At 42.3% G+C, this 22722-nt stretch overlaps 2 protein-coding genes and 1 pseudogene across 2 annotated transcripts; 2 read left to right on the forward strand and 1 right to left on the reverse strand.

Moving 5' to 3' along the window:
- Positions 1 to 6: 6 nt before the first annotated feature.
- wdcp (WD repeat and coiled coil containing) lies at positions 7 to 3977 on the reverse strand. Its single transcript, XM_027284219.1, has 4 exons — positions 3851 to 3977; positions 1319 to 3260; positions 993 to 1113; positions 7 to 462 (listed from the first exon to the last, which is right to left on the reverse strand). The coding sequence occupies exons 2-4, from the start codon at positions 3239 to 3241 to the stop codon at positions 269 to 271; spliced, it is 2238 nt and encodes a 745-aa protein (XP_027140020.1). The 5' UTR covers positions 3242 to 3260; positions 3851 to 3977; the 3' UTR covers positions 7 to 268.
- Positions 3978 to 4157: 180 nt separating this feature from the next.
- fkbp1b (FKBP prolyl isomerase 1B) lies at positions 4158 to 13458 on the forward strand. The gene is made up of 4 exons (XM_010733222.3): positions 4158 to 4528; positions 5143 to 5190; positions 12505 to 12617; positions 13035 to 13458. Exons 1-4 carry the CDS (start codon positions 4492 to 4494, stop codon positions 13161 to 13163), a joined length of 327 nt encoding a protein of 108 aa, XP_010731524.1. The 5' UTR covers positions 4158 to 4491; the 3' UTR covers positions 13164 to 13458.
- Positions 13459 to 22603: 9145 nt separating this feature from the next.
- Positions 22604 to 22722, forward strand: part of LOC113746879 (peptidyl-prolyl cis-trans isomerase FKBP1B pseudogene) — a 1226-nt pseudogene continuing 1107 nt past the window's right edge.

Raw genomic sequence — 22722 nt, forward strand, 5'->3', positions numbered from 1 at the left:
AAAATCTTCTTTCTGGTATGCTTTAATTTCAAAGCAGCAACGTGTAAATATCACCTCTGAATATGCAGCCCTTTTTCAAATCCCTACTGTTTTTCAGTACAAAAATAAATCTGACATATAACTCTGGTTATCTGCATTAGTGAGGCTCTGCATGCTCATGCCACATCCACTCTGCCTTGCATACTTGGATCCAGTCAAATCAATCAAAGTAAAGTAAGAAGCGCACAACTGCACAAGTCCATAAATATGAGGTGTGCGTTAAGAGGCATTATAAAGAGGCCTCTGTGGTTGTGTGGCTGGTTTGTGTGGGGGCTGGACTGGATGGGCAGGAGTTGTCTGGGCTGCCAGGAGTCCGTAGGCTACTTTTCCGCTTCCCGTTCCGCACTCTAAGTTCCTCTTTGGGCTTGAATGTCAGAGGCACGAAGCCGTCTCCATCTGCCACAAGTACAATCCACAGTGGACCTGGGAAAATAACACAAGCATATGGTTTTCCAAACATCTGAGTTCTATTTATTCATCAAATGAGGTGTTACACCACTGAAAAACATAGTTTCTGATAGCTATTGCGTGATGCTGTGCCGGTCTTTGCTACAGCAACAAAGCGCTATGCAGACATTAAATAGTAATAAGCTGCTTTTGTTTAACACCTTGTAATCTGCCCTAGGCTTTTAATCACTTCCAATTATAGTTTACACGTTGACAGGAGAACAATGCTAGAATGTCTTGTCTAAGATCACCTATCTAAAGACACCATAAGGGAAGCCCATCACACAAGCTTGCTGAAAATACTCACAAGGGGTAGACCTTCCTAAGAGGCCTACACTCTATGTCACAACATGGTTAATCTCGCAGGTAACGCAACACGGAAAGGTTTAAGGTGGTAGCTTAGATACGACTTCTCGGTAAAGAAGAAGAATTCCAAGGTTTAAGTGGATTCATGTCACCGAACTGAAAGCAATTAAGTCTTAAGTGATCTAACAGCCTGCACGTACCATACATCATCTCCACGATAGTTAGGTTGAAGAGGTCTTGGAGGGCACGCAGACACAGCTTCCCATCACACAGTAGCACAGGCCTCCGCTCGTCAATGAACACGTTTTCTGATAACTGCTTCTGCAAATGCACAAAGAACAAAGTGAAGAGAAAATCTAAATGCTTTTATAACAGTTAGTCGATATCTTGATCCGATAACTGATAATTAAATACACCTACTACACCACCATACTTGGGTCACTTGCTTTATCCTCTCCTCTTGAGCTAGTGTTAGTATCTCTGCAGTTACAAATACACAGAAAAACTGTATTGAGTAAAACTGTACCTGACATGTGACGTTGACATATGGGGGCTCACAGGCTTTGGGGTAGACACTCAGGGCCTTCTTTCCATTCTGGGTATAATCTCTGACTTCTGTCAGGCACTGCTGTAAATCTGCAAAGCGAGTAAAAAGCCTCTCCATGTTGTGAACGAGCTGCTCCAGTGCACGATCCTTGGCAGGGCCTTGCATCCTTTCACGCATAGGCAGTGTCGGATCCGTGTGAAGCCTGTCCGACGGTTCGAGGCGAGGAGAACTGGCCCGGCTAGACTCTCTGCTAACCTGGCCGGCCACCGCCAGGCTGGCAATGCGGTTGACGTGGTCCATATCGAAATTTTCCACCGTAATGGAGGAGGCACTGGACGTGGTTCTGTCTGACGCTCGGTCAGAGAAGTCCACAGAGCTGGTGACGGAGCTGGGCTCACCGCTCCTCACCTCCTCCACCAGCCTGCGCCTGTTGGCTGGTGAACGCATTACTCCCCCTCCGGGCAACACCAAGTCTTTTATCCCTGGGTGCTCCCTGTCATCCTTAGATACGTGCTCTGAGTGCCTCCTAATCCTTGCACACAAATTAGAGGTGGACTCGTGGTTGTGAGCAGAGGGGGTGGGTGTGATAGAAGTCTCTCCGTCATACATTAACTCTTTGGCTAAGAGACGAAGAATATATTTATCTGTGTTAGAAGATGGAAGGAACGCAGGGTCATTGGACTTCTGCCTGCCCACCATCAACAGCAGCATGTTGTCACTGAGGAAGCAGACTCCTTTGGGCCTCTCGTGTGTCTGCAGGGAGATCTGCTGAATATTTGGCATGGCAGAGGCTGTGATGCAGTACACAAGTACCATGTTGCAAGTGTTGGAAGCCACTGCAACCGTGAAACCACGCGGGTCAAAAGCCACAATGTCTGGAACCAAAATGCCTGGGATGCTGACTTTGCGGGTGGTAGTGACTTTACGCTCATAGGTGACCAGGATGAGGTGTGAGGAGTCCTGGCCAGAGCCTGTCATGGTGTCTCGACGGCGCAGGTGAATAAGGGGGCTGGGGTCGGAGCGACGGTGCTTAGACAAAAGTTGGGTGAGGTCCAGAGGGCCTGAGCCAGGGATGTACGACCTGTCCGATGATTCAGATGATCTCCTTCGTGAATCCAGAGAGCTGTCGTCCTCTGATATAACCCCATGCGAGCCGTGGCCTTGCAGGGACTCAGCCTCTGTTGGCATGTCAAAGGCCATGCCGGCATTTAACCCACATAGTTTATCCAGCGGCAGCTCCGTAGCCACAGCTACCTGAGCCTCCGCCGTGGCCTCGATGGCACAGATGTAGCCTCCCACGTCAAAGATGGGGCAGAAGGAGCAGGCCACCAGAATCTTCTGGATGTCATTCCAGATGTAAGAGTGAAGAGCACTGCCAATAGCCACCACCAGACGTGTGCCATCCTTAGTCCAGCATGCACAGTGGATAAGTCCACTACCTTTAATGTCTGCTTTGGTTCTCCTGTTGTCCACCCTGACAGAAAACAGCACAGAAGTGTCCCTCTTGGTCAGCACAGCCAGAATGTCCAGTCTAGGGTGCCACACACAGCCTTGGGAGAGCAAGGGGAAAGGCTCGCTCATCTCACAGGTCTGACTGCACAGCAGCTTATTCTGCTCCAGGGCACTGAGCTGCAGTTGCCACACGGTAACATGTTTCTTGTGCTGAACAGCCAGCAAGGCAGGGGAGTCAGAGCAGCAGAGCGGGCCCCAGAAGAGGCCGAAGACATGCTCAAACTGCCCAATGACGTTGGTGTCTCCAAACTTCACCTCGCCATTGATGCAGTAGAGAGACGTCAGGCAGACCTGCTTGCCGTCCGTCCACGCTATGCCGTGCACAGGGTGGATGGCTTGGTGTAGAGTGTTGAGACCCGTCCTAAGGAGCTTTGCCTTGCCAAGATCCATCCCGGCAGGTATGAAGACGCTGGTTCAAAAAGAAAAAAAAAAAAGGAAAAGATATGACTCAGATCGCTGACATTGATGTCAGAGATCTGTGTCTGATCTGAACGGGTCCTGCAGCAGAGTAACTGTGGCCGCAGCTTAAGAATAGCAAAAGCCTCTCTCGTGTCTCTTTCCATGTACCTTAATCCCCTCTGCCTGAGCTGAGGCAGTGGTGACGAACACTTATAGCTACTTAGGCCTGGGTGACCTCAACAACACACAGGGCCTGTTAGGACCTCACGGCATTACCAATACTATGTGTAGAGTAGAAGTGGCTCACTTTGGGTAAACCAGGTCATCCAAGAGAGGTGTGATGAGATGTCAAGACTAAAAATGAGAAGTCTGCAGATAATCACAACATAACAATGGAGGCGTTACAGGATTTTAACTTTATTAATGCGAAGTTATATTAAATATATGGTTAAAATTAGAAGGTTATAAACTTAAACCACCATTATGAGACAAGAAGTTACTCAGAAGAAACCATTACATCTATTTAGTTATCCTGTATACGTAGCAAGCTAACTAACGCTAACAATTAACGTGAAATCGACGCAAACATGTCACTTTTACCTTAAAAACACGCAAGCATCTCACGCCGAGTCCGTGAAAACGTGTTTCCCACCAACTAACTCACGTTTTGCCGGTGAAAAATGTGTCCGTTTATTTCTACAAGACCCGGAAGCAAAACGAACCCTAACATCAGGGTGCATCATGGGATATGTAGTTGCATTACAAACGCTTTGTTTTTTGTCATTTTCTAGCCGCTCGGGGGCGCTTTGCTTGTGTTATTGTCAAATGTTGGGCATTTTTTTTGGAAGGGGGGACTCAAACTAATTTATAAATAAGAACTATTCACCGTGATAAAGAATATAGGGAACAGAAAATAATAATAAAAAAAAATGAGCTGACACGAGACAAACTGTTGTTATAGCAACTTGAATGGCCAGTCTGTGTGCAGCGCAGGGCTGAAGACGACGTAACGTGTGTGGTTGTAGATCTCGACGCCGTCTCGCTACAAATCGGAAAATATCTTGGCTGTCTCACTGCTGGCTGTGGTTGCCTGTCGGTAGTGGTCGGTGAATGCATGGTTCTTCTTCTTCATCGATATAGCCCGACTTGTAGCGGCAAAAACGGGTATCGCTGGCTGTCGAAGCGGCTCTTTAAGGCTGTATGTTTCAGAGCGAATTTTTTTTTTTTGAAGTAGCACAACCATGGGCGTGGAAGTCGAGACAATATCCCCCGGTGATGGTAAGTTGATTTATCCGACTGAGTGTGCTTTGATGCGGGGGTGGGGGTGATGGTGGTAGTGGTGGTGGTGGTGGGTTTGCTAGTTCACCGGAAAGTCGTTCAAATCTTGTTGAATATTAACATAATTTCCATAAAATATCACGTGAAGTGGTTCAACAATGTAGGGCAATTCACTGGGTTAATAACTATCAACTAAAAGTGGTGTTCAGGATATTTTTAGGGGTCTGTAAAGCCCCATTTTTTTTAGTGTTACTCATCATTACATGACTCCTGCAGTGCATCTTTCTAGAACTCTCTAATGCTGATGTTAAATGGGTTAAGTCTGCACAAACTGAGAATTGGCTTCACAAGGCTCCTCAAGCCTGATTTGTCTACCTACTAATAGTGTAGTTATTAACCAAGAGGCATGTGATAGCCCCTTACTCTGGTAAAATAAGGCTCCAGGCTAAAGTTTCAACTCTGACTTCAGTATGCAGGCATGAGAAAGGGATGGCATCCCTGCCAGGAACACCTCACCAGACGTAACCCAGTCATTGTTAATCTACAAGATTAGCCTGGCAGCCTGTGAGGTGTACGGTCACACAGTAACACTGTTTTCTTTCTCTTCTTAACAGGAAGAACATTTCCAAAGAAGGGCCAGACATGTGTTGTTCATTACATAGGTAACTCACTCTTTCTTTCTTTCTTTCTTTCCTTTTTTTTTTCCAATCATGAAACCAGACGTCTTTCCTGTCTCCACGTTGGGAGAGGAAATTTGTCCCTCTCTGTGTGTTTTTAGTTCAGTTCTCACAGCATCCACAGCCTGCGAGACGTGTATGCACCTGTATGTGTCGCATACAGTTTCAGGATGGAGCTGCCACCACGCCCAGAAAATAAGTTAGATTTTTTGCTATTGTTTTGATAAAGAAATCTGGTGCCCTGTGGTGTCAGTGCCACTCCAGAGACTGTAACTGAAACTTGCACTGTGCACATAGTACGCTCATGCATGCACGCACACACGCACGGACGCCTGTGTCACGCGCATACATACGCACATATGCTTTCTTTTTTTCTGTTGGTCTCCTGTCAGATTGCCCAATGTTGAGGCGGGGCGGTAGAATGCGGAGACTTTTGAGAAATAAATTAGGGTTATACGATGCCCCGGGGTTGGCAGTCCAGACAAGTATGTCAGACAGAAAGTAAACATAACCTAGTTCACATGTCATCAGTCTGTCTGAGTATCACAGCATTATTACATGGTTAGAAAAGTTATTAATGCTCCTACCTTTAGTAAATAGGTTTGGTGTGTGAGTGTTGTTGTATTGTGTGTGCATGGATGTATTTATCTGTAGCCACTTCTCCCAGGCTCTGGGAAATTCCTTTCCTTCATTTAAAATGGGTTCACGTGGTCGTCTTAATCTGTTATGATCTCGGCTACTTGGCTTGACTAACTTCGTTATAGTGCTTTTTGACTGGTGTGTGTGTGTGATAAGAGTCAGAAAGACACAGGGCAGCTTGGGATAACAAATGCTGTGCTGTTCAACTTTTTGGGGCAGTGGAAAAAAGTAACCAGATTTCCCTTTGGGCCTGACATCTGCAGAGATCAGATACTGCAGCATGAATTATGCTATAATTGGATATGAGATACAGAACATCCCAGTCTGGAGTCCTGCATAGTGAGGGGTTGGTACTCACTCACTCGTTGTCTGGTGGTCTGTTATTTGGTTTGTAAATGACCAAAAAAAAAAAAAAAAAACAGATAATGAGTTTTAGTTTCCATCAGAAACTTTAGCTGTCCCAGCTCTCCTTGTTTTTCTGCCTTTTATTTCCTGTGCTCCATTGTCACAATCATGACATTAACATCTGTTTTCTGTTGTACTTATCAAATCTCCAAAAGGACCAAAACGGGCTCCGGTGTCTCATCTACAAGATCTGTTAACAGCAGGATGTGCTAAAGCCCGAGAATGCCCCCTGTGGATGTTTGGAGGGAACTCTGTACTCACACAGAACGACCTTGTGTTCTTTGTTTCAGGTTATTTATACGAGTCCCCCAGTTCTCTTTTTGCTTTTGCTTCGATTCACAGGATTTAGCCATAAGCTCCTGGTTATTTTGGCAGTGACACGCAAAATGCAGAGGGAAGCCAAAGCAAGGACCTTGTACAAAAAGAGCTATAAATATGTTATTGTATCAGTGGGGGAAACGTGTTAACTGTGGGCAAATTGAACAGAAAGCACTGTTTTAAAGGCAGAGCTGTGCCCCGTGTGAAAACAAAACCTTCGTGTTAACACTAGCCAGATTAGTTTAGGAATGTCGTTTTCTCAGAGGAAATTAGAGCATTTGTATTGTAATAAGCAGTATTAGCTGTACAGTACCTCACAGTGAGTCATGCACCTGTGAACAAGTCACACACCATACAATGATGCTTGAATGAGGTATTTGATTTTGATTTCCTCTACATTTGTAATCATATCAAACCAGTGTAATGTAAGGAGGCAGAAAGTAATCCTAGAACATAGATGAAATTATTTTCTATTTTGGTTAATCCCTATGAATTGGTGCAGTCAGCAAGTGTGGGTTAGTTTTCCAAGGAATTTGTATGAAAGCTAAATGAATGATGAATGTTTACGATGGCATGCTTACTTTACAGGTCAGTGTGCTGCAGCGAAGACAGAGACCGATGCACATTTATGTTATTGCAAAGCTCAAATATAAGATCAGTTCAAGATTTGATGAAGAGCTACTACTAGTAATAGTTAGCTGTAGCCGGTCCAAGTCATCCAGCTGGCTGTTGGTACAGAGCCACAGACTGCACCCTCCACTGCACCACAGGCTGGTGTTAGTTTTCCAGATAGCTGAGCGGAGATAAAAACTAAGGGTACATAATGGGATTTGAAACCACTCTGTTCCCAGCGTTTAACATAAGGGAGCCTCATTCTTTCTCCTCTGAAACTCTGACACACTCTCACTGCCGTGCCCTCTTGATCCTCACTTTCACCCCTGGGATTTTAAACATGCAGACACACACATGCCGGAGCACACAGATACATGAATGACCCCCTCTGACTCTAGTGAGAGTTGTGGTCGCCCAAATTAGCAGACCGGTCATTGCCGTGAGGCAGCTAAGGGTTCTGGCCTCATGAAAAGAGGCAGGACAACATAATTAGAAAAGCTGTTTTGCTCTTGCATTCACACATTCTTGTTTCTGTCATGCCTGACTGTGGGTCTGTTCACGGAGCAGCAGCTCTATCTGCTGCAGTGTTGTACAGATGAGCTGGCTAGTGCGGGTCAAGTCTTGGGTTTGTCTTTCACACACGTACAGATCGAGCTGTCCAGTTTCAGTGTCTTGTTTGTGCGCCAGCCAGCAATCCTGCAATCACATGCTCATTTCTCTGTGTGTCGGGCTGTCTGTGGAGGAAGGAAATGGAAGCGGATGTGATATCAGTCAATATAAAGAAATCCACAGTGACTGATGAAGTTTGACACTAGATTATGATGATAAACAGCCCTGTCGGCCCCCACTGACAAGACGCATGAGTTGTGGCAGCAGCAGGCTCACTGGATATGATGTCATGCCTAAATGGGGACGTCATTCCTTACCATGTTTGAACTCCAGACTTCATGAAACATGCTGAAGTTGAGCTCTAATGGCCTTTGGTGTGTGACACAGGAGTAAAGAGTAAAACACCGGGGTGTATGTCAAGAGATGCCAAACTCGCCTTCCGTGGGAGAATGTTGTGATTGGGCACAGTGGGAAGTGTTCAATCCAAATATCATAGATGTAGCAAGAGAAGAGTTGATCTATAGCTACAAAATTAGGACAAAAAGTGCTGAATCATGCTTGAGCTTTTGCTGAATTATGGCCTCCAGATGTCCTAGTAGAGTAACACCGCACTATTCAATATTTAGTTGTCTTTATGTTATGACAGGAGGTTCACAGCTTGTATTCTGATCGAGAGTAAGCAGAATATCTTCTTGCACTACCCTGACAGAAAAGATAGGAGAGAAATATGAGCAGGAATACGACAGCGGTGTCATAGCACATGAATTATTACCCGGCAAACCTCGGACACCCTACATCTTGCTTAGAACCAACTCTTGTTGGCATTTAATTTGCAGATTATCCATACACCGACAACAAGCTAGCTGTTTATTGACTTTGCTGAAAAGACTCTAAACTACACATAACACCTACTGTACCTCATTGAAATGTCGCACTTGACATATTAATGAAGCATGAGAAAGATTGAATTCTTTCCTCTGAGACGGGGGCTTGCAGCTGTAAACCGTGGCAACACATAAGTTTGTCATAGGCAGATAGCTTTACACGCATCTCATTTCATCCACACTTGGGCCGAGGGGGTTGTTGTGCTGGCAGCCTTCCTAGACGAAGGGGTGGGGGGGAGACAGGATACAGTAAACGGAGTAAAAATAACCCCACCCTGTGCGCCATGGCTTTTTGCAGATCTAGCCGGAGCACTACCAAGTGAAAGCCTTTCATGAGGAGAGGGTGTGGGAGCCAGCCCCAGGAAGGGACGTGTTCTGCTTTTATTTTTGCAGAGACCCCACCCATGCTTTGCTGTCCATAGAGCGTTAATGGAGCACTGATAAGTGCGATGTGGGTGATTTGGATGTCTTTTTATGCTTTCCTGCAAGATACATGAGTGAAACATTTCTCTACCTGTTAGCTTTCTTTATGTGTGAATTAATGGTTGCACCATTACATAGACTTTATGCACGTTGCACAACTGCAGTGTTCAGTTACAAACCACACTGTAACAGAGTCAAGTCTTGGACTCTTATGTCTGTCTTTAGAACAATGCTGCTGTGTATTTTTTTCCACAGGAAACAAGGATTGTATTAGGATTGTTATTTTTCTTTCCTCTAAGTTTGCCAATATGCGTACCGGTTACACATTCCTTGTTGCTGTTAACCCGTCTGGCTGCTGCTGTCTCCACGAGTACAATCGGGAGTTGTTAGCTGCTCCTTTCAGTGCAGCATGGAGAAGCCTTTACCAAGAGGGTGTTAAATACTTCCTTTTACATCAGCAATTTCTGAGCGGTCACCCAAACCAACCAGTAGAAGTCATTAGTGCAATGGCCAGGATATGATCCCTCACTGGCTTCCCACTTGTGAACATTGCCAATCAGTGTTTCCTTTCAAGTTGCAGCCACCATTGCCAAAAACTGCAGCAGCTTCTCCTGCAATTGAAGCAAGCTTTTCCCCCTTCTGCTACTTGAATGCCCTGCAGCAGGTGGCATTTGCCTCGGATGTGTGCACTTGATGACTCCATGGTTGGACCGAGCCAAGCCTGCTGATGTCTGGGCTACTGTGGTTCTTGGAAATGGTGGACCTTCTAAGTTTAGGAGGAATGAAAGGGGAGAAGCAGTACAGTACCAACATTCATATAACCAGATGAGCCAGACACCATTACTAAACTTCAGTTAGCATGTAACTTTAAATGCCAAGTATTCACACTTGTTGAATTATGACAGAGTAATATAAATCAAAGGACAGTCACAGAGCTACTTCCAAAATGCAAGAGTTGTGGAAATTATTTCCTCAATGCTACTTTGACTCCTTTCAAGACAACAAACTGGGGTTTAAAACCCATTCATACTATGGGCGATATGGATCAAATCTTCAATAGATGCAATAAATAAAATAACATCTGTTTTAGTCTAACGCAGGGAATTAAATACCTGACAGATCACTGTTCATTTTCCATTTTAATCATGTTACAAAAATGAGCCAAATTCATGCTCATTATTTTATCTTCTTGCCTTGGCCACCAAACCCTGTGTAAATAGGATACAACTAGCTTCAGACAGCAGCTTGGATTTCCTCAAGGAAAAGTGTCAACAGGAAGTCAGTGAGTGAGTGGTTTAGTAACCAAAAACAAACCTCTTACAAGCCACTGAGGGGCTGGTGCATTGATACTTGCCTAATTAATCAATCATGTAGCGTGTCAGTTAAATAATGCACATTTCCAAACCATCACAGTTTCTACCGTCTGTCGAGAAGTCAGCTGTTGGCTATTGCCATCTCTTTTTCTCTCTCCGGCCTAATGCAGCACATGCTCCAGGTCATTCTGCACCTTGCAGAGTTTGCTGCAGCACCTGCAACTCTTGGTGCTTATGCTTGGTTTTCTCCAGCTGGTGTGGCAGGTCTGCATTTTTACCGGTTCTCTTCTTCAACTGTTCCTCTAAATGTGTGTAAAGTTTAGGCTACAGACTGGCTGCTTGCTACCCACAGTTCTTTAGTTTCTCCATAAAAACAGCAGTCTCGGTTTTTGAAGACAACCCAGCACCTCATCCAGCTGTTTCTCTGCCTTCAGCAGGTTGAGTTTGCTATTGAGCACTGTGGCTCTCTTTTCCTTCCCTTTACCACCCAACCTAATACAGTTGGGTGGGTACAGTATTTTTGCAATGTCTCCTTTGGTGGACTTCACCGGTCTGGTACTATGTAGTCATCCTTTCCTGCCCCCGTATGACCGCGAGTTTCTGAGGAAGATGGTGTGACGCGTAATGTTTTCTTGGATTGTTTAATGTCTGTGCTGGCTGTACTCGTCTTAGTAATGTGAAGCACACTGAGATGGTTCTGGTCACAAACTTTGCAAGTGAAATGTCTTTTGCAATCCTTGCTCCTGTGTCCACTACACAGGCAGCTCAAACTAAATCCCTTTAACCCACCGAAAGATTCTGTCCTTGTTGCTTCTTTCCTATCAGCTGCAAACACTTTTCCAGAGAAGTGTCCAGACTTCTACATGGAATCATATGAGATATTAACTTTTGGATTCACTAGTAGAGTCAACCATTGTGACAGTAGTGGTAAAGCTGTTATCTCTGACCGAACTTGGGCTGAGACTTGTTGCGCATGTTACCACTCTAATCCACCTTAACCACAAGTCCTGGATGTCCCAGAATAGTGCGTCATAAATGATCTGACCTTGATGTTTTTATTATTAAACCTTTATTTAACTGGGAAAGGTCCCACCGTTTGATGAAAACGACCAGATCTTTGAACCAAGCTCTGTGATTGTATCTCTCCGATACCTGATGTGCTGTTTTTCCCCTGAGTCAGTTTTGTCATGATAATTCAGCTCATCCAATTATCCCAATAGTGAAGCAAGGTTTTGACCTAATGTGACTTGACTTAAACAAATACAATAAGCCACTGAGAGCCTGTTGGACCAGTATTTGTGGAACTGACTCCAATGTAGCGTGTCATTTATATTTTGCAAATTTAAAAGTATTCATTTGCATGCCATCTTGTGCTTTATCCACATTATTAACAGCAGTCTACACACGCTTTCATTAAAAACGCATGGTCAAACAAACAGACAAATTGCTCACACACAAACTATGTGCTTCTCGGGGTAACAACACACCTGCTCTGTAGTTCCTGGTTTGTCCATTTGTCCTTTCCCCACACTTCACATACCACCCACCCAAAAATTACACCAACGAGTGTGTACTATTTTATACACACACATACCAATGAACCAAATACATAAATGGCTCCAACAGAGTCTCTATGCCTTTTTTAGAAGTGTTAAATGGCCCTAATGTTATTATCACGTCTGCATGGTTGGTCAGTGTTCTGAAGGAGCACAGTCCTGCACTGCTCCGCCTTTGTTACCCAGTTCTCCCTGTGGTCTAGATACAGGCAAGCAATGGCCTAGTTAACTTCAAAAATAATCCACTAAACCAGGCCAATGCTTCCTGATTCACATTCCCTTTGTTCATTTGGGTAATTGAAACAGACCCAAGCTCCTGATAAGAAGTCCCCCACCAGAATCATTCCTCAGACTTTAATCTTAAAATGCCTCATTCCAAAACATTAGCCACTGAGGAAAGGGCGTGCAGTGATCTGGCGTCACACCGATAAACGAACAGACATAAAAAAATATATATATGTCTAGCCCTAAATGAGTTGAATCTAAACCGGGTGCTTCTCTTCTCTCTAGGTTTTGTTAATGTTAATTTATCGTTGACAGGTATGCTGCAGAACGGGAAGAAGTTCGACTCCTCTCGAGACAGGAACAAGCCCTTTAAGTTTAAGATTGGACGGGGTGAGGTCATTAAGGGCTGGGAGGAAGGAGTAGCACAGGTAAGAGGGGAACGTTTAGGCTGCGTTGACTCTTTACATTCAACCCTTTTGACTGCAGCTACAAGTTCATTTATTTATTTGTATTTATGATGTTTAGAAGGGATCACACCTAGCAGTCAGTCACTGCTCTTATTCTTGTCTTATTTAGTTCTGTAATAATAGTGCAAAAAGAGTTGATTGTTTTAATTAATATTTGACAATGCTGGAGTGCTGGAAGGAAACTCCAATCTCTAAAACTGGGTCCTGGTAGTCTGCACTCACTGTCATGACTTACTGGAACAGAGCAAAGTAATAGCCGTGCTTTTCCTACTATGAGTCAAAATGTGTTGAACTGCTGTTGGTGTGTAGTGCTGCATAAGACGAGAGCATCAGCAGTATACTCAAGTTGTGTCTTTTTCTTTTTCTCCCGTCCTTCAGATGAGCCTGGGCCAGAGGGCAAAAATCACCTGCACACCAGACATGGCTTACGGAACTACAGGCCACCCCGGGGTCATCCCCCCCAATGCCACACTTATATTCGATGTGGAGCTGCTCAAGCTGGAGTGATGCCTGCAGACTAAATGCGAAGCATGAAGGTTAACGAGGGCTGCGTTCGCCACAACCTGTTTCCACAGGGAGACCATACCCGGCTGCTGCCTCCCACCATCAACTGGCTCTTCTTTGATTTCTACAGTATTCTTTAGTTCAATATTTAAATGTATCTACTGCTGCTTTGTTGCCATCTTGTCATAACAGATATTGCAAGAAAATGTTCACATCATTCAATACTTTTTTCACACACACACACACACACACACACACACACACACACACACACACAGGGGTTTGGTTTCTTTGTTAGTCAGAGATGCTATTTCTTTTAATTTCATTTAAAGTTGTATTTTGTTTAACACGAGGAAATCGTCATCTTAATGAAAAGCCGTACTACATTGCAATCAAAACATATACTGCCTTACAGTTTCAACAACAGAGGAAGGGTACATCCATTTGAAAGTACATAAACTTCTGCTCTGTATCATAACTGGGCATTATATACCACTGTCTGCATTGCCACTTTGATAAAGGTTTGTCCTGCTGAATGCTCTGAATGATGTTGCAATGTTTTATATGCCTCATGAACATGTACTGCAAGTGTACCCATCCAATCTAACCCAATCCAATACTGTGCAAACTCTCTAAGACCATTGCATTATGACAGTTTATCGACCAAGTCTTGATAAAAAATGGCATGTACTGTGTTGAGAAAATATGTGTGTCCTGTGTGATTTATGAGTGATTATAGAATAAATAAATAAGTTTTAGGTATGGCCCGACAGCTACTAAGTCTTCTGCAGCAACATCGCCCCCTAAAGTCACATTTAACGTGACGTTTCAAGTATACACAGACTAATAGTATGCACCTTACAAGGTAAATTGAATAAGTAAGCATATTATGCGTTATTAAAATAAACGCATTAAGATGATAACTTGCTCTAATGCGCTAACACGAGCTGGCGTTGCTGATCTCTCGAAGCTCAACAATCTTGATTTTAATATTTACGTCCGGTGTCGTAGCTCAAAGTCGTCCGCTGACGGCGGCATCTGATTGGCTGTCTGATCATAGACTATACATAACGCCGCATTGAGCGGTCGTGTCGATCGTCGACGTCGCCGCCATATTGATGTGGCAGATCTGCCCGAAACTAATACAAGGAAATGGACTGAACGTTCATAAAGCGCCTTTCTACAAAGTGCTTTAAGTTAATGTCTCTTATACACCCATTCACACACACACTAATATATCTGGGAAACAACAGCACCAAAACAACGTATGTAACTTTTAAAGTGATGATTATAAATGTTTACTCCTTATGTAAGCACCAAACCAACGTAGTATGTATTTTTCTAATGCTGAGTGTTTACAGCTACTAATGTGTGTAACACCGTTACTGTGATGATAAATATTGAAATTTTATATTTAACATTTATCTGTGTCTATAATAACCAGATCCTGAAGTAGATGTGAATGAGGGTTTCTGAATAAAGGCACTAATGTACATTACACGTGAACAATATACATACATATAGTATACACACACACACACACACCACTACATATTATATATATATACACACACACTACATGTGTTACTCTATGTATGTAATATGTACATGTGTAATTTACAGTTAGTGCTCTTTATTCAGAACCCTGATGTGCTAGCAAATAACATTAAGACATGTTAGCATTAGCATGTTAACGGTGACGCTATAGCAATTATCATTAGCCTGTTAATATTAGCATGTTACCATTAATATGTTAACACTGATGCGCTAGCAATTAACATTAGCTGTTAGCATTAGCATGTTACCATTAACATGTTAGCGCTGATGCGGTGACGCGCTAGCAATTATCTGTATTTAATTCTTAATGGCTATGCTAATTGCATTAACATGTTAGCCTTTTAGAAATTAGCGTGTATTTATTCCTAGTGGTTAATGTTAATTAGCACTAATTTTAGCATTGCTATGCTAGCTGCTCGCTATCTCTGTGTGTCATTTTAGACAGATAAGTTCCAATTAGTACCAAAACTGCCAAGTGACCGCCGCTGATGCACTAGCAATTAACAGTTGCATGTACCATAGCATGTTACCATTAGCATGTTAGCGCTGATGCGGTGACGCGCTAGCAATTAACATTAGCATGTTACATTGCATGTTAATTCTTAGTGGCTATGATATTAGCATGTTAGCATTAGCTGTTAGCAATTAGCATTTATTAATTCCTAGTGGCTAATGTATTAGCATTCAATTTAGCATTGGTCGCTAATGTTAGCAAATAGCATTCCTTTACAGCTGCTCTGCTATCTCTGTGTGTCATTTAGACAGACAAGTTCCAATTAAGTGCCAAAACTGCTAAGATGGCCGCCGCTCGGCTTCTCCCCCTTCCCTTCAGGCAGCTTGAGTGCCAAGCAACCAGGACCTAATCAGCTCTTTCGGCACATCAATAATAAAATTGTAAAACGTGATGTCTCCGTTCATTTTGTGTGATTTTTTTTAAAGGTGTGCTTCGATGTTCTCGCAACTCCTGAAACAAGTTGAGTCACGCTTGAAACAGGTTAGTGTCTCACCCTGCCAGCACGCCCCAAGTACAGTTGTGTTCATTAAAAATTATCAGCTATATGTTCATGCAGCATTTTAATTTAACGCGTAGACCAATGTGTAAGTTTCAGTGGGGCTGATATCTCAGGAATAGTGCCAGTGCTGTGTGATCGTATCTGGTGGAGGAGAAGCTCGGGGTCACTGAGATGATGTTTGATAACAGAGAGAGGCAGCTGAACATTTTAAGTACAAGCTGTGGCAAAGTCTTAGCAGATTCTATCTATGGCAGCAAAGCTTCTTAGCCTACATATATTGACTAATTCACTGGATAAAAAATTGAACATTGCTGTGTGAGAGGTCGGTCCAGGCTGAATGCTAAATAGAAAATAAAAATAAAAAGGATCCTGAGCTGAAAGAAGAAATCTATTATAGGAAGGAGTTAAAAGGTCATGACAACATGAAAAAGTGTGAAATGTTATTGAATAAAATATCTGAAAATATTCCCCTGTGCCTGAATTCAAAATGGATACACTTTTCAAATATATATAAATATATTCAAATATTTTAAGATTTCCTACGTTCCTTGAGGTTGCATTAAAAAAAAGTGTTCTACCGGTTCATTCTGATATTTTAGTTTTTGTCACCGACTTTTACAATCCTGCTCTGAGATCTGTTCCTGTGTTGATCTGGCTGTAGAGCACAGTCCGCTGCTTCAGTCAGCTGTCTCCATAACTCCATAATCTGTGTCTGACCCTCCAAAACTTTAGGCTTCATTGCCCCAGACCATCTAATACTTCAGAGTTGTAGTGATTTGTGACGTGGTTTCTCCAGTTTATTTGTTCAATTTAAAGTGAGGGAATATGATTTTGTGGATGTTCAAGTCTAAATAAAAAAAAATCTGATGAGCCATTTCATCATGTCACCCAGTCAATGAGAGGTGCAAACTGAGCTCATGATGAACTGAACATTTCAAATGTTGATATATGGCCCACAAGCCTTACTCTAATCTTAAGTAGTCCACGTCAGTGATTCATAGCCAAGATGAGTTTTTCTCTATTTTAGCAACAACTTTATTACTGCTGGTCGGCTGTCAAACCTGCAGCTCGAAGGTGAATCAGACACTTCCTTACTTCGCGAGTGTTAAGCTGTTGTTTCAAAGAACCTGTCTTCTGCTTCTGTGGGTTTTCAGCCTGCCAGACCTTTTCCTGTCAGTTTCTTCCACTTTCTGTCTTTTTGTTGGTGTAGAGACGGGGCTTTGAGAACTCTGGACCTCACTCAAAAAAGGCGCCCCCTCCACTCTGACTTAGTTTACTTGCTTAGTTTTGCTAAATTTCTAAGTGTCTATGGTGATGCTATTTGATCCCATATCGACACTCCTAAGATGTTCATTAGTTCTGACTCTGGGAAAAGGTAAGTTCCCCAAAACTACAGTATCTCTGAACTCTAGTTTAGTCTCTGTGATCTACCTTTGACAACTAACGTCATATTTTTTTGCTTCCATTCACTGAGACTCCCCTCAAACAGTCCGTAGCCCCCTGGGGAGGTCCGCTAAAATAAAGACATACACTAATGGTCTGTCTGGCTTCCTTTGTTAACAGCCCTTTTCTTGCCGTTAGTATAGCACTATATTGTTCTTGCAGTGTAATATTGTCCAAATAATGCTTCAGAACTGTTTGTTACAACACTGCTTTTATACAAGATGGGTTTGTCAGTACTCACAACTTGTTTAGGAATAGTTTGCACACATTTCAAGGTTTAATTTACTTCCACTGCTGCAGAACTACAATTTGTTAACCCATTATTTGTTCCTTTATTACTTAATTTGACCTTATTTGACCCATTCAGTTCAAGTTTTCAAAACTTCCAACAGCTTTCTGTTTACCATGTACCATCAAGGTGTTTTAAAACTGTAGGTGAGTTGTGTACATGTTATTTGATTTCTCCAAACATACACTCTGGAATATGGACTGATGTCATAAATTTGTTCAGGGTTTTACAAAGTTATCCATATAATTTAGCTCTTTAGTGGATTGTTTGGAGATTTTATCCAAACAATTATTGTGACACATCCAGCGGATTTAGTATTTAAGAAGCTTTGTGTTAACTCAACATCACTGAGGGTAAAGTATCTCACAGAACAGTGGATCATGTACATAAATTAAAATGTTCTTTATTGAATTTAACTCCAAACCTTTGGTAAACAAGAACAGATACTGCATGGTAGGGACTATGTGTAGGATTTAGAGGCAAACTGTAATAGGTCCCCTCAATGTCACACACTGAAGTGTCAGTGTGTCTTTTTTGAGCGTCTATAGTTTCTGAGAGCTTCAACAAACAGGCTACCACAAAGGAGACGTAGTGACAGCTTCATCTGCACAGCCGAGTTCCTCTGGACTGTCATCTTCTTCTGGTTGGTGATGATCTGGTTTTGTTCCTGTAATCTGAATGAAGCAAAAATCTAAATTTGTGTGTGAATCGCTCTTAGTCTGGCCCCTCTCCTGAGACCAGTTTGCTTTGGGACACCCGACCAGGATGACTCCAACAACAACACAGCTCCCAGGGTCACAGGAACACGCCAAACCTCTCCCACCACGATAAGGTAGCGATTCTTGGAGAGGAAAGTTTATGTTTTCAATGTTACATTACATTACCATTTTACTACATTGCACATTACATTTTAATGTAAGTAAATGTAATGTAATGTAACATTGAAAACAATAAACCTTTCCTCCCAGAACGCTACCTTATCTGGTGGGGTGAGAGGTTTGCGTGTTCCTGTGACCACTGGGGCTTGTGTTGTTGTTGGCGTATCATTCTGGTCGGGTGTCCCAAAGCACATGGTCTTCAGGAGAGGCCGGACCTAAGAGGATCACACACCAAAAATTTAGGATTTTTGCTTTCATTCAGATACAGGAAAAAAACCCAGCCACTCATCACCGACCGAAGAAGTGTCCAGTCCAGAGGACTCGGCTAGGCAGATGAAAGCTGTCACTAATCTTCCTTTGTGGTAGGCATGTTGTGATGAAGCTCTCAGAAACATAGCGCTCAAGAAAAAAGACACCACTGACACTTCAGTGTGTGACATTGAGGGGCACTCTATTACAGTTTGCCTCTAAATCCCTACACACTAGTCCCTTACCAGGCCGTATCTGTTTCTTGTTTCCCAATAGGTTTGGAGTTAAATTCAATAAATGAACATTTTAATTTTTAAACATGAGCACACTGTTCTGCTGAGCAACTTGTACCCGCTTCAGGTGATGTTGAGTTAACACAAAGCTTCTTAAATTACTAAAATCCGTGGATGTGTCACAATAATTGTTTTGGAGTAACCCAAAAATCTCCCTAGAGCTAAAATTCTATGGATAAACCTTTGTTAAAACCCCTGAACACAAATTTTATGACATCAGTCCATATTCCACGAGTTGTATGTTGGAGAAATCATAGTAATACATATGATACAGACACAACTCACTACGTTTTAAACACACCTTGATGGTACAATTGTGGTAAACCAGAAAGCTGTTGGAAGTTTGAAAAACTTGAAACGAATGAGGTCAAAATAAGTAAAATTAAGTATAAAGGAACAAATAATGGGTTAACAACTGTATTCTGCAGCTAGTGGAATAAATATAACTTGAAATGTGTTGAAACACTCTTCCTAAACAAGTTTGAGGTACTGACCAAACCCCATCTGATAAAAGCAGTGTTTTGTAACAAAAAGTTCTGACGCATATTTGGGACAAATTACACTGCAAGAAACCATATAGTGCTATATACAACGGCACGCAAAAGGTTTGTCTTTAACAAAGGAAGCCAGGACAGACCATAAAGTGTATGTCTTTATTTTAGCGGACCCCCCAGGGGGGGCTACAGGACTGTTTTGAGGGGATAGTCTTCAGTGAATGGAAGCAAAATATACGTTGAGTTTAGTTGTCAAAAGTAAGATCACAGAGGACCTAACTAGAGTTTGAGGATCCTGTGTTTTGGGGAATTTACCATTTTTCCCAGAGTCAGAAACTAATGCACATCTTAGGAGTGTCGTTATGGGATCAAATACGCATCCCACAGACAATCTAGGAACATTTAGCAAAACTACGCAGTTAAACTTAGTCAGACTGGAGGGGCGTTCCTTTTTGCTGAGTGAGGTCAGAGTTCAAAGCCCTCGTCTCTTACACCCAAACAAAAGACAGAAAAGTGGAAAGAAAGAAACTGTAACAGGAAACGGTTCTGGCGGCTGAAAACCACTACCAGAAGCAGAAGACAGGTTTCTTTGAACAAAATAGTTAACACTCGCCGACAAGTAAGGAAGTGTCTGATTACCTTCGAGCTTGCAGGTTTGAACAGCCGACCAGCAGTAATAAAAGTGTTGCTAAAATAGAGAAAAAATTATTTGGCTATGAACTCACTGACGATGGACTACTAAGATTAGAGTAAGGCTTGTGTGCGATATATCAACATTTGAAATGTTCGTTCCAGATCATTGCACTTGACTCATTTGACTAGAGTTAACATGTGCATGAAATGGTTCATCAGTTTTTTTAATTAGATTGACACATCCACAAAATTCCATATTCCCCCACTTTAAATTGAAACAAATAAACGAGAACAGAATGAAAGAAGAAACCTCGTCCAAATCACTACAACCTCTAGAAGTATTACGGATGGTTCTGGGGGCAATGAAGCCTAAAGTTTTGGAGGGTCAGCACAGATATGGACGTTATGAGACAGCTGACTGAAGCAGCGGACGTGTCTCTACAGCCAGATTCAAACACAGAACAGATCTCAGGCAGGATTGTTAAAAGTAACGTCGGTGACCAAAACTAAAATATCAGACTGTGAAACCGTGTATGAACTACTTTTTTTTTAATGCAAACCTCAAGGAACGTCAGGAAATCAAAATATTTGAATTATAATTTATATATATTTGAAACGTGATCCATTTTGAATCAGGCTACAGGGGAATATTTTCAGATATTTTAAAAATTCTCATAAACATTTCACACTTTTTTATGTTGTCATGACCTTTAACTCCTTCCTATTAATACTGATTTCTTCTTTCAGCTCAGGAGGTTCCTTTTTATTTTTATTTTTTCTATTTAGCCTTCAGCTGGACCGACCTCTCACACAGCAATTTCAATTTTTATCCAGTGAATTAGGTCAATATATGTAGGCTAAGAAGCTTTGCTGCCATATGATAGAAATCTGCTAAGACTTTGCCACAGCTTGTACTTAAAGTGTTCACTGCCTCTCTCTGTTATCAAACATCTCTTCAGTGACCCCGAGCTTCTCCTCCCCACCAGATACGATCACACAGCACTGGCACTATTCCTGAGATAGCACTGAATAGACATAACACTGCCAACTACCTATCATTTCCGAGCAATTGGTCTAGCGTTAAATTTAAATGCTTCATGAACATATAGCTGATAATTATTAATGAACACAACTGTTACTTGGGGCGTGCTGGCAGGGTGAGGACACAACCTGTTTCAAGCGTGATCAACTTGTTCAGGAGTTTGCGAGAACATCGGAAGCCCACACCTTTAAAAAAAAATCACACAAACTGAACGGAGACATATCACAGCCATTGTTTCACAATTTTATATTGAAGTGCCTGAACGAAAGAGCTGATTAGGTCCTGTTGCTTGGCAACCTCAAGCTGCCGAAGGAGGAGAGGGGGGAGAAGCCGAGCGGCGGCCATCTTAGCAGTTTTGCACTTAATTGGAACTTGTCTGTCTAAAATGACACACAGAGAACAGCAGAGCAGAGTAGATAACGAGATGTATTTGCTAACATTACGCGCCATGCTAAATGATGCTACTTAACATTAGCCCCTAGGAATTAAAAAATGCTAATTGCTAACATGTAATGCTAACATGCTAATTCATTAGCCATAAGAATTAAATCATGCTTAATGCTAAAAATGGCAATAATGTGTGGCACATGCTAATGTAACATGCTATGGTTAATTTGCTAGTGCATCAGCGGCGGTACATCTGCAGTTTTGGTCTTAATTGGAACTTATCTGTCTAAAATGACACACAGAGATAGCAGGCAGCTAGGCATTGCAAGCTAAAAACAGTGCTATTAAATAACCACTAGGAATTAAATACACTGCTATTCTCTAGCTAAAAGGCTAACATGTCCTAATTGTAATTACTTAGCCACTTAGAATTAAATACCTGCTAATTGCTAGGTCCGTGTAACTTAATGGGTAACTGCTAATACATCTACATGTTAATTGTAGCGCATTCAGGACCATTATGGTAATGTAATATTTTTAACATGGCTAAGTATGTTCGCGTTGTGGCCGTGTATATATTATATAAGTCATGCTGTAATGTAAACATCTTAATGTTATTTACTCAGGTCTCCCCCCTATAACTAAGTGATTAACATGTAATTAGACACTTTTGGTTGTTAGAATATTATTGGTGTACAATGCTCATTTCAGTCACACTCGTAGTCCTTTTCGACCTCAGTCATTACATTCCGATGGTTATTATAGGACACAGAATTAAATGTTAAATAAAATATTTCAAGTATTCTCACACAAGTAACATGTGTTACACACGTAGTAGCTGTAAAACACTCAGCATTAGAAAAATACATACGTTAGTGTTTGGTGCTTACATAAGGAGTAAACATTGTATAATCAATCACTTTAAAGTTACATACGTTGTTTTTTGGTGCCTGTGTGTTTCCCAGAATATTAGGTGTGTGTGTGAATGGGTTTTGTAGAAGAGACATTAACTTAAAGCACTGTGTAGAAAAAGGGCTGCGCTTTATGCGTTATCAGTCCATGTTCCGTGTATTAGTTTACGGGCAGATCCTGCACATGCCATATGGCGGCGACGTCGACGTAGCGACTCAGACACCGCTAATGCGGCGGTCTTTGTATTATGTCTATGATAGCAGCCAATCAGATTGCCGCCGTCAGGCGGCCGACCTTTGACTCCGACACCGGACCCGTAATATAGTAAACAAGATTGTTGAGCTTCGTAGAGCCAGCAACGCCAGCTCGTGT

This window comes from Larimichthys crocea, chromosome XI (assembly GCF_000972845.2).
Source record: "Larimichthys crocea isolate SSNF chromosome XI, L_crocea_2.0, whole genome shotgun sequence".
Classification (NCBI taxonomy): domain Eukaryota; kingdom Metazoa; phylum Chordata; class Actinopteri; family Sciaenidae; genus Larimichthys; species Larimichthys crocea.

Coding starts and splice junctions, on each gene's coding strand:
- wdcp (XM_027284219.1), bottom strand. CDS start 3,241: ATGGATCTTGGCAAGGCAAAGCTCCTTAGGACGGGTCTCAACACTCTA. Junction 1,114..1,318: donor ATGTCAACGTCACATGTCAG/GTACAGTTTTAC, acceptor GTGCATTTGCAG/AAGCAGTTATCAGAAAACGT. Junction 463..992: donor TATCGTGGAGATGATGTATG/GTACGTGCAGGC, acceptor TTATTTTCCCAG/GTCCACTGTGGATTGTACTT.
- fkbp1b (XM_010733222.3), top strand. CDS start 4,492: ATGGGCGTGGAAGTCGAGACAATATCCCCCGGTGATG. Junction 4,529..5,142: donor GACAATATCCCCCGGTGATG/GTAAGTTGATTT, acceptor TCTTCTTAACAG/GAAGAACATTTCCAAAGAAG. Junction 5,191..12,504: donor ATGTGTTGTTCATTACATAG/GTAACTCACTCT, acceptor TATCGTTGACAG/GTATGCTGCAGAACGGGAAG.